At 39.3% G+C, this 15,281-nt stretch overlaps 1 protein-coding gene and 1 non-coding gene across 2 annotated transcripts in view; one reads left to right on the plus strand and one right to left on the minus strand.

Annotated features, from left to right (window-relative positions):
• Positions 1–838: 838 nt before the first annotated feature.
• On the plus strand, positions 839–910 carry trnaq-uug (transfer RNA glutamine (anticodon UUG)). The gene has a single exon. It is a non-coding gene; the product is annotated as a tRNA-Gln (tRNA).
• A 1,267-nt stretch (positions 911–2,177) lies between these two features.
• Positions 2,178–15,281, minus strand: part of calcrl2 (calcitonin receptor-like 2) — a 41,657-nt gene continuing 28,553 nt past the window's right edge. Inside the window, exons 8-13 of the mRNA XM_033630171.2 lie at positions 15,125–15,278; positions 10,311–10,371; positions 9,208–9,274; positions 7,340–7,558; positions 6,804–6,845; positions 2,178–6,600 (exon numbers count right to left, since the gene is read on the minus strand). Of these exons, the coding sequence (XP_033486062.1) occupies positions 6,316–6,600; positions 6,804–6,845; positions 7,340–7,558; positions 9,208–9,274; positions 10,311–10,371; positions 15,125–15,278 (828 nt within the window). The 3' untranslated portion in view covers positions 2,178–6,315. The remainder of the gene's footprint in view (positions 6,601–6,803; positions 6,846–7,339; positions 7,559–9,207; positions 9,275–10,310; positions 10,372–15,124; positions 15,279–15,281) is intronic.

Below are 15,281 nucleotides of genomic sequence, written 5' to 3' on the forward strand. Positions count from 1 at the left end.
ACAACCAAAGATACACAAACAGTATCAAGATAATTCCCATCTCATTATGTACGAGGTTGGTAACAGATTATCTTGACAAAAGTGAATATACCATATATTACAATGGCTGTATCGGGTTTATATGAATTTATGAACATGTTGCTGACACAAAAAAGGCAGGTCTGTCATTTCCAGACGACAGTGATTATTACTCCGTAATTAAACATGAACTAGATAATTTGCATCCAATATTAGAGATGATTTAAAGTTACGTTTACTTTACCCAAGCCCCCTTTCATTTTGTTAATTACGTTTAAATAAGGAATAAGTGCATCGGCAGTTATTACTGAAGCTAGACTCTAGTCTATCCAACGTTAACGGCGTTAACTAACGAACAACACACGTTAAAGGGGAGTGAAGTCTCTTGTCTTATTATTATACTCTCTACTTACATGAAAAGTTGTGGATACAGCAACGTGCACATAGACGTTAGTTATTTAACGTTAAGCTTCGGTATACTTGAGTTGGTTTTAAGGTCGCCTTGAGAGTTAGATACGGTTAGATAAGACGACTTTTGCTTACATTTACAGAGAGCCACCGAGCGGTACTGAGGCTAATGTTACGCACGTTAGCCAACAAGCTAAGTGAAGCTACCTCTGATAGCTAACGTCAGCTAGCTAATTTCACTTTGAAATTTACGGCTGCGTCGTTGTGCCCCGCCTCAATTAAAGAGCAAAAACAGGTTTGCAACAAGTATAATGTATGTAAAATTTCATGTGCACTGTGCACAGTCAACATGAGTGTGTGGGGACTCATATTCGGCTTCAAAATCTGACAACCCGTGCGGGCAGTACCATCTGGTCCCATGGTGTAATGGTTAGCACTCTGGACTTTGAATCCAGCGATCCGAGTTCAAATCTCGGTGGGACCTCGTCTTTTTCTCTAACTGGAAACACAAATTGCACAGTTGTGTATGTGGACAAATAACGAACAGTACCTCCCAAATCAGTGTCACAAACCGCTAAAAGAAGCAGAGTATTGGTCTGGAACAATATCATCTACTTCCAAATTGCATAGAGAAATAAAAAAGTCAAATGAGTTTCATACTGCAGCAACACCTGTAAAAAGAACAACTTCATTGCAAGAACAGCTCATTTAGGCTTGTGGCATTCACCAGGGTCACTACCACTGAAGCAGCACTGTGGTTAATCAGATGATGATAGACTGCTCACCTCGACCTGCTATTTTCCATATATGATGATCACATGAATCCACCAACCTAAATGTGTGTGTATATTTATTTATGGGGTGCTTTTTTGGAATAGACTAGAGGGAGAAATCAAAGTTAAAACATCAGTTTAAAAATATGTACAAAACTTTTTGCAAGATACAGAAATGAGGACTGGGAGTGTAAATCACACTGATGGTGATGTTGTTATGGGTTTTTTGGGGGGTAGTATTTTGATTATACATATATATATGAAAAGCACGAACAGAGTGATTTATTTGTTGGGATGGACTTATGAGATAGATTGTGTATTGATGGGTTACAATAGGACGCGGGGTAGGACTAGACAAGCGTTTTGCTTCTTTTGACTCCTTTTTGGACATAAGATGTTTATGTTGCCTATTGAAAATTTATAGAATAGAAAACTTTATTTATCGCTGCAGGGAAATTCAGCTGTCCAGCAGCTCACAAAAGACAAAAAACAACCACACTTCCCCTCATTAACAACAACATAGTGGTATTGTAATAGAAATACAATTAAATATATTAAAATAAGAGCATAAATAGAAATTTGGTTAAGATAAAATTGTCCATTCCATAGTCCAGCCAATTGTGGCTAATGTAATGTGTGTAAGTGTGTGTGTGTGACTGGATTCAGGAGGTGTTAAACAGTCTTATTGCCATGGGGACAAAGCATCCCCTGTATAGCCAAAAATACAGTGGAAAGGCAAATTCTGTCTCCAAAGTGACCCCTCTACTGTAAGCACTGCTCTGCCTTCTCTGCCTCACACCATATCTACCATGCTCACACACTCTACTTAATTGTAGCAATATAAAATCTCCAAGGTGGGGCTCATTTTAACCAATAAATATACTGTTAGTTTATTCCATATTAGGCCATCACATTTTATAAGTTTATGGAAATTAAGTAATTTCACTCAGAAATACCACTCACTCTGAAAACCACAGGTTTATGTTCAAACAACTTTATTTCCACACATAAATGGCAGTTAAAAATATATATACAATAATATGCTTGAATTGAACATTTATTTTGATGTTTTATTGGAATGTTTTTCAATTATTTTTTTTTATAAGTCATTGAGAGCTGTTTCTCTACTGGGCAGCATTGGCAGAAGTGTACAGGATGGGATCCCTGTGCAGAATGAATTGAGAACCACTGCTCTTCAACAGAGCCTTCTCATACTCAGCTGTTTTCTTACCACAATAGTGTTTTATTCCCCACGCATCAGTGTAGCCTGCTGTATCCACACTGGAACATTTGGAATTCCCAGTATGTTGTGTGTGTGCGTGTGGATGCATCCTGGCAGAACACCAAAATACATGTGCTACGAGCTCACTTTCAAACATAAGACTTGCTCAGTATTCCAATGGAAACTGAAAAGGTGCTGGTTCTGTAGCCTGCCAGTGTACATACAGCACGATACACATGCAGTGGAAAAACTATTAAATTATATCTCTGTGAAATAACAGTGAATTTGCAGAAAAAAAGAAAATTGTAACAATATTACAAATCAAAGAAATAGCACAACAGACCATTTTAACAGCCATGACAATAATGACAGAACATTACAAAGCAACAGGAGCACTATAATGAAAAAGACATGACATCCTCCCCATGCAGACTGAAGTAAATAAGCATAGAAACACAACTGTCAGGCCAGAAAAAAACAAACAAACAAAACAATCAGTAACAGGTAATAACATGAAAAGTTTCTTGTTATAACAAGATATTTTTCACATTTTTACAATTTGTTTTCATATGTTATAATAAAACATTTTGTTGTTAAAGTAAGATAAGTATATGGTTATAACATAAATAGTTCCCCTTTTTTTTTTAACAACAAAAGTTTGTTGTTATGTAAACATCATGTTACAGTATGAAATTATCTTTGTTACAACAAAAAACTCGTCATGTTATTACCCGATACCAATCTTTTTTTTTTCTCCAGCTTGGCAGTTCTGCGCTTCTGTAAAAAACAGATGTAAAAAACATTTATTCCTAACAAGATACTAATTTGGCACAGCTGTGTTCTGCCTGCAAAAGCTATATTTGTGACAGAAACATTTAAAAATAAAATCATAAATGTCTAGCTCTGTCTCATTTTTGTTTTCATCCTCAATTATCAGTATATTAAAGCTTTAAATCACATCAAGATTTCCCATTGTACTACAATAAATGTCATAACAGAATGTGAAGATTGTGGGATATGAAATACTGACGTTTGCCCCACCAATTGTAACAAGGGACTATTTGTGAAAAACACCTGTGCACACACTCCTCACATACATTATTTCATACACCATAGTGTTTCATAAATCTATTGTATGGGTTTTACTTTTTAGGCAAAATCCCCCCAACCCTGTGTTTTTAATGGAGTGAGTAAAGAGAATGACATTCAGAGATGAGAGTCAGTCAGAGTGAAATTATCACAGCACTCCACAGCTCCATTATCTCTGCACCAGTAATTTTCCTGCACTCAAAGCTCTGCTACCTGTTTAAATTAGGAGAGTTGAAGCCTGTAATGTTCAGCACATAATTTAGTTCCAGGAAGTCAATCAGTTCAAACCAGATGAGGCTCAAAATTAGCTACACCAAACTTTACATACAAGTTTAGCTGCCATGAAATGAGGATGCTATTCTATGGAGAGGTTTCATAGTTACATAAAGAGTGCCACCGTCTTGTCTTGTGAGCTGTGTATATAAACCATTAAAATTAGATGCCCTTTAAGTAAGTACATTCCACGTTTTGGTAAACTAAAGATTTATGTAAGCATACACCATGGCCATCAACTTTTACTTTTACAGCCATAATTTCTTCCATTCATTTACCTGCCAAGAACTAGCCTATAGCTTTACCAACCAAAAGTCAAAATATGACTGCCCTACAAAGGCAAATAACAAACTACAGAAACACTTAGGAAAAAAGGTTGAAGGTTTTCAGGTTGGCTGGCAAACAGGGTGACTGAGAATAGAAAGGAGGTAATGCCTTAATTTCATGGTGTTTTGCTTTTGGACAATCTTCATGAAGACATTAAATGTAACCTATCTCTGTTTTACAATGTGTCTGTCCATACTATTAATGTTTATTGAAACCAACCAATATAATTAATTCATTTACCACGACAGCTATTTCTACTCTACTGAACTGGGTAGCGTTAGCATGACTTTAGCTGGGTCAACGTTTGATGAAATTTTTCAAAATTTCAAAAATTTAATTTTAACGCTGTCTCATTTAATTATGTGTAATAACAAACTGGATTACTAAATTAATACAAATGGGTATTTTTCAGTAAAAAAATGACAAAAATAATCTGTAAATACATTTAATTTCAGCTTTGGCTAGGCTAGCTGTGGCTAGCTCACCAGCTAGCTTTAACTTGTAGTGGCTCTCTTGCTTTAGCTGTCGTGTTAGCTGTCTGTCTGATGGCAGTAAGTGTGACAGCGGCTTCTAGACGAGCAAAACATTACCAAATCTCAGAGCAGTCACACCAGTTTGGGTTTTAGCTTGGTTTTTCTGTTACACCTTGTTGTTACAGAATTTCTATGCTTTTACACACCATAGTGTTACACATTTTGTAGGGCGGATTAGTCCAAATTGCCCTTCAAAATGAAGTAGTGTATGTTCAAAACTTTGAGCCTTTTGGCCACCATACACTTCCTGTTGCTGTTGTTTTACCTTGTTAATGAAATAATTCTCTGTGTGGTGTGATCTGTATTTCCTGAAAGAAGGGTTAAATGGGGATGCTCTTTCCTCGATATAAACATTTAAAAGAACATATAGATAATATATATGGGCTGACATTCATTGGTCACAGTGATGCACAGGTAAAGCAGGCAGTGCGTTTACATGGACATGAACAACCTGTTTATGTTAAGGTTTTTTGGAGTAATCCACTTAAAGGGATAGTGCACCCAAAAATGAAAATTCAGCCATTATCTACTCACCCATATGCCGACGGAGGCTCAGGTGAAGTTTTAGAATCCTCACCTCCCTTGCGGAGATCGGTGGGGGCAGCGGCTAGCACACCTAATGGCATATGGCGCCCCAGACTAACATCCAAGAACACAAAATTGAAACCACAAAATATCTCCAAAATATCTCCAACATGCTCATCCGCACAGAGAAGCAGTCAGAGCTACAGGCTACAGTGAGGCTAAAAACAGAGTTCAAATGACGTTTTTCAAAACAACTTTTTATGTCGGGGCTTCAGGACACTTGGATCACTACAGATGAGCAGTATGGAGATATTTTGTGGTTTCAATTTTGTGTTCTTGGAGGTTAGTCAGGGGCGCCGTATGCCATTAGGTATGCTAGCCGCTCCGCCCGCCGATCTCAGCAAGGGATGTGAGGACTCTAAAACTTCACCTGAGCCTCCGTCGCCATATGGGTGAGTAGATAATGGCTGAATTTTCATTTTTGGGTGCACTATCCCTGTGTTTCAGCATATAAACCCCATATTCCCTTTATGAGAAACCTAAATATGCTAGCTGGAGTTCTCTGAAAGAAACTGGGATGTATACAAGGAATATCAATATTTTCTATTTCCTATTTCTCCGTGCTAATGTTATGCCATATCCCGAATATGATCATAAGTGGGATAAGCCTCATGAATGGGTTATTGATGTCCATCTAATTGCAGCCATTCAGAGGCAGTGGATTGACCAAACATGCAGCTCTGCATTTGTAATATGAAAATAACAGGTTTAGGATTTGCAACTCACTCCATTTAAACAGAAAATTATAAAAACAAGGCAAAGAATAAAAACAATAACTGAAGCACATAAGTGGACTCATTACAGAATGACACCATGATATAAATAACTTTTTTTTCATCAGTTCATACAAGTCCAAAAACTGGAGCTGTTACTGTACTCTGTACTGTGTGTGTGTGTGTGTGGAACATCACATGCTTTTTAAGTGCTTTTCAGATAATTTGGAGCTACATACACTGCCCAATCAGCTACACTTTATTTTAAAAACTCACCCGCAGCCTCTCTGTTTTTCAGTCTTCTGTCCTTCTGTCTACACATAAGTAAGTGTCGGTGTTTGGCACCACAACTATCACCACTCTGTTTTCTCCATTCAGATGTTAGTGGTCTCCGAGTTGTAGAGCATGTCTACCTCCCCGTTGCTGCATGTCTTCTGCTGCCCGTTGGCTTTCTGCTGTACCTGGGACAGGAAGTGGCTGTCTTCATTTCGTTCGGACAGTGCAGCAGTGGGATGCTCCATGCTGATGGTGGCACGGCTAGTTTCGGTAATGGAGGAGTTGTTGTGGTAGCTAAAGTTGTTGATCGGTGTGTCTCCCCAGCCGTTTTTACCCCAGGCTGACTTCCACTGAGCCCACTTCCTCTTCAGCGCTGTCTGGGCCTGAATGTCAACAATGAATGTCAAGTGAGAATTTAAATAAAGTCATCAATATTTTATTTGATTTCTTTTCCAAACTAATGTGATTGTATTTTTTTAGAGTTAAGTTTAGTAAGACTGAGATTTCAGTTCATTATCTGGGCCATAACTGAGTCCCAACAGTTTTAAGTATCATTAAAACATGAAATGTGAAGGTTTTAACGTACCTCAGCATTGCAGAAACAGAATATAATTGCCACCAGGAGTCCCTGCAAAGCAATAGGACATTGTTTAAATATTCATACAGGAACAGATGTCAGTGAGATTATCCTGTAAATAATAAATGTAAATGAATCATCATGGTTTACAAATGAGGGTACACAATCTTTTTCTTTAATTGCTGTGAATTCAGAACTGGCAATCAGAAGCCTTAGCCTAGTAATAGCACTTGTTTATTCTAATACACTACCATACTTTGCAGTGTAGTGGAAACTGTTGAAAGTAGTCCTTCGCTTGATGTTGTTGCTCAATGAAAATGGAAGGAGTTTAATGACATTTAATACCATGAAAAGCCTTCATGCCAAGTACCAACAGAAAATGTAAAATCTTATATGCAGAGATGTATTCCTGTGGAAAAACTTGCAGATTATAAGTGTAAAATTGGTTATAGTGAGTTTGTTTAACACATTTGAACGAGTCTGTGGCTAGCAGCAGCAACAGCCTTTTGTTCGAACTTTAATGTGCAGTTAATTGTTGACTGTACCTGGAAATGGCTGAAGATATGTGTGACGAACTCAAAGATGGCCCGGCTGATGCGTCCTTCTGGCCTCCAGGGGAAGAGGATGAACTGGACTCCCAGCAAAGGGATGAGGATGAGGGTGGCTCTGACCGCCTTCATGTAGGCTGTGGACTCAGCACAGTGGGTCTCTTTTAACTTGGTGATTAGAACCCGGACGATGTTCAGGAGGAAGAAAAAGTTCACCTGGATATATTGGTGGTTGATGACATAAGAGTGGAAGAGACGGGAAAGACAGAGATTTATGACATTCAGTATTTGACTTGACTAATCCTACAGGGAAGGGACATTTTTTACATATTATCTAAAGAATGGCAATGACTGGCCTGATGGTGGCACTATAACACCTCTAAATAACAAGCTCATGGACGTAACCCTCCTATAACCTCCTTTCCCTTGTCATTCAAATGGTGAAAGCACATTACCATTTTGATGAAATTTTATTTCACTTTCCTGACAAAAGTGATGGTAAATAACTTAAAAGCAAAAAAAAAAAAAACAACCCCAAATGTGGATGTTATATGTTTATATGTACTTATATGTATGTTGCCCCATTGTTGTACCATTACAAAGTTATTACAGTAAATCAAATGAAACTACCACAAACTAAGGTCAAAAATGTTTAACTGCTTTCACATTCTGCTGCATATTAATATCAGTACTGTCTGGTATTTTGTTTCTGATGAACAGACCTGCCAATAAAGGCAGTAAATGAGAAACTGGTTAATAATTGCTGGTAGTGTTTTTGAATTGACTGCATATTTGCATCTACTGTATACCACAGAGTATTTACATTATGAGTTTCAGCTCTAAGTACTCTACCACTCTGCCTTTTGTTGTTATTAAGTGTTAGAAAAGCAGTTTTGTAGGTTGTCTTTGAACAAACAAGATAAAATCTATTTATAATAATAGTAATAACTGTGTGTATACAGTCACCGGCCACTTCATTAGGTACACCTTGCTGGTACCAGGTTGGACCCGTTTTGCCTTCAGAACTGCCTTAATTCTTGGTGGCATAGATTCAACAAAGTGCTGGAGACATTCCTCAGAGATTTAATTCCATATTGACATGATAGCATCACACAGTTGCTGCAGATTTGTCGGCCATGATGAGAATCTCCCGTTCCACCACATCCCAAAGGTGCTCTATTGGATTGAGATCTGGTGAGTGTGGAGGCCATTGGAGTACAGTGAACTCACTGTCATGTTCAAGAAACCAGTTTGAGATGATTTGAGCTTTGTGACATGGTGTGTTATCCTGCTGGAAGTAGCCATCAGAAGATGGGTACACTGTGGTCATAAAGGGATGGACACGGTCAGTAACAATACTCAGGTAGACTATGGTGTTTAAACAATGCTCAGTTGGTGCTAAGGGGCCCAACGTGTGCCAAGAAAATATCCCCCACACAATTACACCACCACCACCAGCCTGATCCATTGATACAAGGCAGGATGGATCCATGCTTTCATGTTGTTTACGATAAGTTCTGACCCTACCATCTGAATGTCACAGCAGAAATCAAGACTAGACCCTAAAGATGGTTGTGTGTGAAAATCCCAGTAGATCAGCAGTTTCTGAAATACTCAGACTGGCCCGTCTGGCACCAACAACCATTCCACATTCAAAGTCACTTAAATCACCTTTCTTCTCCACTCTGATACTCGAACTTTGAACTTCAGCAGTTCGTCCTGACCATGTCTACATGCCTAAATGCATTGAATTGCTGCCACATGATTTAGCTGAATAGCTATTTGTCTTAACAAGCAGTTGAACAGGTGTACCTAATAAAGTGGCTGTTGAATGTATGTAAAGTATGCCTTTATTGATTACTCACAAGCAGTGCAGCTTGAATGGGCCCATGAGTAATATAGATCAGGTGTGTGTGTGAGCTGATCCAACACCTGAAACAAATGCAGAAAACAAGAAAACCTGAATTACACTTTTCCACCACCAGTGAGCTTTCACATGCACAGTGACATAAGTAAACTGGAAGACTTAAAGGGGACCTGTTATGCTTTTTCTATATTTTCTGTCACATATAATTTTAAAGTGTTGGATGTGGCAAAATGTGGCAAAAGTTTCAAATAATGAGGTAAACCTATGTAAAAGTGATCCCTTGGAGCAAAAATGTCAGGCTTCAGACCGTTCTGAATGCTCTGTTTCCGTTTCTTTTCTACTTTTGAGAACAGCTGATGTCAGCTTGTGACAAATTTCTTTATATAGTCATCTACTTAAATCAAATTACTGCAAGTGTTATTATTACATACACTGCTACACACAGCTACATGCTAACATCAGGGAAACACGTAATCTTGGTTGCTGATATTGTTATTTTTCCCCTGATTTCAGATCATATTCCTGCTGGAACTTGTGAAGATTTTGGTTTAGAAGCTTTTATTGCTGATTTCCCGCTGCAGAAAGTGCAGCTTTTCTCCATCATAGTCACTCTCGCAGCTGCATTGAGGTGCAGAGACGCCAAGATAAGACCCGCAAACTCTGACCAATCAGAGCAGACAGGGCTTTTATAGAAGGGGGGACTTAAAGAGACAGATGCTAAAATGGAGCGTTTCACACAGAGGGTGAATACAGGTGTTTCAGCACAGACAGTTTGAGGAAAATAAAGTGTTTTTTTCAAACATTAATGCGTGTAAACGTGTTCTAGTAGAAACCCAAATTACAACCATGACCCTGGAAATGAGCAACAAAGGTCCTCTTTAATGAAAGCCTGAATCAATCCTCAGTAGTGCTAGAGTCAGCAAACAAAGGGCTCATGCAAATACCACTTGATGAGACAAATCAATATCTTACAGAGCTGAGAGAAAGAGAAGGAGAAACTCCAGCCTGTAGATATGCTTCAGTAAACTGCATATGGCAACATTTTGGCCTTGATCTGGACTTGTGCTTTACAGTTGTGACAATAGAAAAACAAAATCTTACTTGTCGTCATAGTAGAGCCCACGAGCCACAGCATACGTGATGGCAGGAATGATAGGAAAACCTTTGGACAGAGAGAGAGGAACACAGACAGAAATATCAGACTGACATCCTGAATCTCTACAGAGGCTTCTGCTGTTACGTCATATTATTAAAACATATTGTGTAAAGTAATACAGTACCTTCTTATGTTAATAGAACAGATCAGCTTTAAGTGTTTCATGTAAAGACAACAGCTTTTAGTCATGTAGTATTTTTGAGTAACTTAGTTTGACATTTTGGGAAATATTTGTATTCACTTTCTTGAATATGAGGCTGGAACCAAGAGATGGTTAGCTTAGTTTTGCATAAAGACTGCATACGGGGGAAACAGCTAGCCTGGCTCTATTTAAAAGTAACTAAATCCAACTAACAGCACCTCCAAGACTCACAAATTCACACCTTATATGTAATATAGTATTCAACTCATACAAATCCCAACTGCAAAAACAGTTTGTTATTTTACAGGTGTATTTTTTTTTCTTCTTCTTCACTCTTTGTGCAGCTTAAACAAACCAGACACGTTCTTTCTAGCGCCAAGATAACCAGCTGGTGGCTGTAGCTTCATATTTGTTGCACAGGCATGACAGTGGTATTGTTTTTCTTCAAGTCTTCCGACCCATATGACCACATATGTCATTTGTTCATACCCTCTAATTTGACCCACATGAGCGTTTACTAAATTAGTAAGGTTAGGTTTAGGAAAAGAATCATGGTTGGACGTCGTCACATTATCTACATAACATGAGCATGTAGCGTGATGATACATAACTCAAAATAACTCAATGCTGACTTTTGGTTTCACACAGGGGACAAACAGCAATCTCCTGAGTCAAAGTCCTGTGTTTTTTGACCAATCCATTCACCCTGACAGCCTCTCTACGCAGACTTTGTTGCTTGTTATACTGAAGTTGGGTTGATTTCCAGTTTTACCGGTCTGGTTCAGTGTACGAGCTTAAACCAGTTTAATTTTATGCAAACTAGCTGAACCGACATTTGTCATTATGACATGCTCTTGTGGCTCTGCTGATCGGTGTCCCATAACTATACGCCAGGTTAACCCTTGGATGGTGTAGGTGCTTCACAACTGCTCGCCCGTCTGCGTGTGGAGGTGTGTATGTCTGACGAGTAAGCTATACTAATCATATGCCACAAATCGGTCCTGCTCGCGCAGCATTGTGTGCTTTTTTGTTTGTTTTTTTTTGCTGTATAAAACTACAGTAAAAGTTTTCTGTGGAAGCTGTGTTTTTGATCCCTGTGCATCTCTTCTGTATTCTGGTGTTGTTTTTGCCGCTCGATGCTGCGATTGGTCGCCTTTGCCGTTGTCATCAGACGTATCAGCCGGTGAACTACTGCCTGGAATTACATACACACATGCTTGAAACAATCAAGCAAAATGCCACCAAAAAAACCTATGATTACGGAGGAGGAGTTGGAGGACATAAAGCGGTCGCTCAACTTCATGTCAGGAGAAATTTCAAACATTGCCACTTAACAGAAACTGCTACTGGACATGATGGGACAGATCAAAGATCTGCAAAAACCAAATGTTGAAAAAGACAAAAAGATAGCAGTATTGGAGTCTCGGGTGGCAGATCTTGAACAGTACACTCGCATGAATGACCTGATTATCAGCGGGCTGGAGACCAGACCCAGGTCATATGCGAGAGCTGCTGCAACTGTGAGTTGGGAGCCCACCGAGGCATATTTGGACTCAATAGAACAACAGGTTATCATCTTCTTTGATAGCAAAGGAATAACTGTGAACAGTAAAGACATTGAGGCCTGTCATCCTCTAAATTTTACTAATGCTTGACTTATTATGCTGATCTGTTCTGTACGACATCTATTGCAAGTCTGTCTGTCCTGGAAGAGGGATCCCTCCTAAGTTGCTCTTCCTGAAGTTTCTACCGTTTTTTTCCCCTGTTAAAGGGAGTTTTTCCTTATCTGCTGCCAGGGTCATAAGGACAGAGGGATGTCGTATGCTGTAAAGCCCTCTGAGGCAAATTGTGATTTGTGATATTGGGCTTTATAAATAAAATTGAACTGAATTGAAGTTGTAGTTACGCATATGTAAGGGTGAATGATAGACTGTCTGCAAGTCGTCACTACAGTCTATGATTCAGATCAATCCCTCACTTACTCACAGCTCCACCCCCTCATCCAAATATGGTCACTTCTGGCTCCAAAAAAAACAAGATGGCGACGGCTGAGATGCCAAACTAGAACGAGAACAAGAACAAGAATCCACAAACCAGTGGGTAGCTACGTCCATTATTTTACACAGTCTATAGTCATAATAAGCTGCTTGTAAAAACAACCTATTGTATTGTTCTTTGGGGGTGGACTGTCTGGAATAAGCATGTTTCTGAAAAAGTTGAACATTCCTTTGAAGCAACTTATTCAACCAAAGTGGGTAAAATACATTTTCATGTAAGTTTAGAAAGTTTACAGGTACTGTACCGGCAGCAAAAGAAGTGAGGTCAAAGTGAAGGTGGCACATAGGACATGTGTCATGCTCATTACAGGCATGTTATACATAGATATAAAAAAGATGTGAGCTGTAGAGACATAAAAAAAATCCATCATTAACATATAAGAGCTGGATGCCTGGATGAGAGCTGAAGTGAAAGCCCATTTATCGAAGCACAGATACATTCAGGTTTCAAGGTTACATTCTTGTGAATTATAGTCACAGATTACTGATGCTCACATATATTCAGGTGCACTTATGATTAAATGAGTTTTTTTGGCACTTGAAGTTGGAAGACTTCACAGTACTGTTAACTTTGAAAACAGTGTCTGGATAATGCAGTACCTCCACATGGGCTGCTCATAATGTAAAATGGGTCAAACAAAACTAAAAAAAGAAATAGAGGAAATAAACACAGAGGAAATCCAAAAAAAGCTTATTTTTACAAAGCAACGATATTATGAGGCAGGGGGAAAATCACTGAAACTCCTATCACAGAGTTTAAGAAAACAGAAAGCAGACAGAACTATTCACAAAAGAAGAAACCCCACAACAAATGAAACAGAAACTAGCCTGGAGAAAATTAAACAGTGCTTCCAAAAATACTATAAAATATTATATTCCCAAGCGCAAACAAATGATGACCCCCAAATTGATGCCTTTTTGTCCCAGATACATCTTCCAAAGATCACTGACAAACAAAACGTAAAATTAATATCTAAAATAACAAGAGAAGAAATCCAATTAGCAATAGGGAGAATGAAAGCGGGGGAAGTCCCCCGGGACCAATGGTTTTCCCACAGAATGGTACAAAACAATGCAAGATCAACTAATTCCAACATTATTAAAAACGTTCAATTGGGTTTTGGAAAACAAACCCAGGATGAATATTCTCCCACAGATGCTGTATCTCTTTCAGTGTCTACCAGTCAAAATACCACCTCAAACATTTGTAGAATGGGGCAGATTAATAGCAAGATATCTGCGGCAGGGGAAAAGGACCAGAATTAAATTTAAAACCCTGCAATTAAGAAAAGAAAAGGGGGGAATGGGCCTTCCCTGCTTACACGAATACTACTATGCAGCCCAGCTGAGGCCTTTGGTCTGCCTGTGTTCACCAACATACGCTGCAGCATGGAAGGAAATAGAAGGCACGATGATAAAAGGAATCCCAATAACAGCCCGACTAAGTGACAACAAATTACAGGGAGAACAGGAGATCCCAGAAGACTCAATAACAGGCAGTTTTCTGAAGCCCTGGCAGGTAATAGTTAAAATCTGCAGATTAAGAGATGCATCCAAAATTATGAGCTGGTGTGTTTATGATACAGACTTTGCACCAAACAGAACCGATGGCAGATTTAAGATATGAATCTCAAAAGGTTTGACCACCTATTATTCATTTGTCCATGAGGGGACATTTCAGAGTTTTGAAGCCCTACAGAAGGATCATGGATTGGGAAGAGAGGATGTTTTTTTAGATACCTGCAAGTGAGACATTATTTTAACAAAAATCTGAAAGAGGTTTCAGGAAAGGGTAAATCAGGGATCATGGAGGTGTTTTTATCATTTATTAAGCCTAGATCATGCAATAAAATTATCTCTAAATGATATAATACCGGGCAGCATGGTGGTTAGCACTGTCGCCTCACAGCAAGAGGGTTCCTGGTTCGATCCCGGGTATGGGAGCCCCTCTGTGCGGAGCCTGCATGCTCTCCCCGTGTCAGCGTGGATTTTCTCCAGGTACTCCAGCTTCCTCCCACAGTCCAAAGATGCATGACTGGGGATAGGTTAATTAGTGACTCTAAATTGTCCGTAGGTGTGAATGGTTGTCTGTCTCTATGTGTCAGCCCTGCCATAGTCTGGCAACCTGTCCAGGGTGTACCCTGCCTCTCGCCCGATGTCAGCTGGGATAGGCTCCAGCCCCCCCGCAACTCTCAAGAGGATAAGCAGTTAGAAAATGGATGGATGGATGATATAACCATACAGTTATCCAAATAAGAGAGTACAGAATACATAAAGAAGAGGTGGGAAAAGGAAGGACAATATTGATCACGCTGAAGAGCTGGGAAAAAATATGCCAGCTACAATGGTTCTCAACCAGGTTGAACACATAGTGGGAGCTATTGTGAGATTTTTTGTCACACCCATTCAGACGCCACACCAAGGCAGCAGGAATGATTGTTGGAGATTTTGTGGGTCAAATGAGGCCAACCACTTTTATATATTTTTAGATTGCCAGGTGATAAGGATTTACTTGGAGGAGATCCACAAACACAAAAAATATCGTATCCTTCTGACTCACCCCATCCCAGGACATAGTACCAGAAGAGCTGTTGTTCCCCCACAAACACTGCCACTATGATGAGTGTGTGGAGGTAGATGCCTTCACACAGCATCCAGAAGTAGTTGGAAGTGGACGTGTACTGAGTCAGCGTAGCCAGGACCTTACAGCTTACCTG

Source organism: Epinephelus lanceolatus, chromosome 8 (assembly GCF_041903045.1).
Source record: "Epinephelus lanceolatus isolate andai-2023 chromosome 8, ASM4190304v1, whole genome shotgun sequence".
NCBI lineage: Eukaryota > Metazoa > Chordata > Actinopteri > Perciformes > Serranidae > Epinephelus > Epinephelus lanceolatus.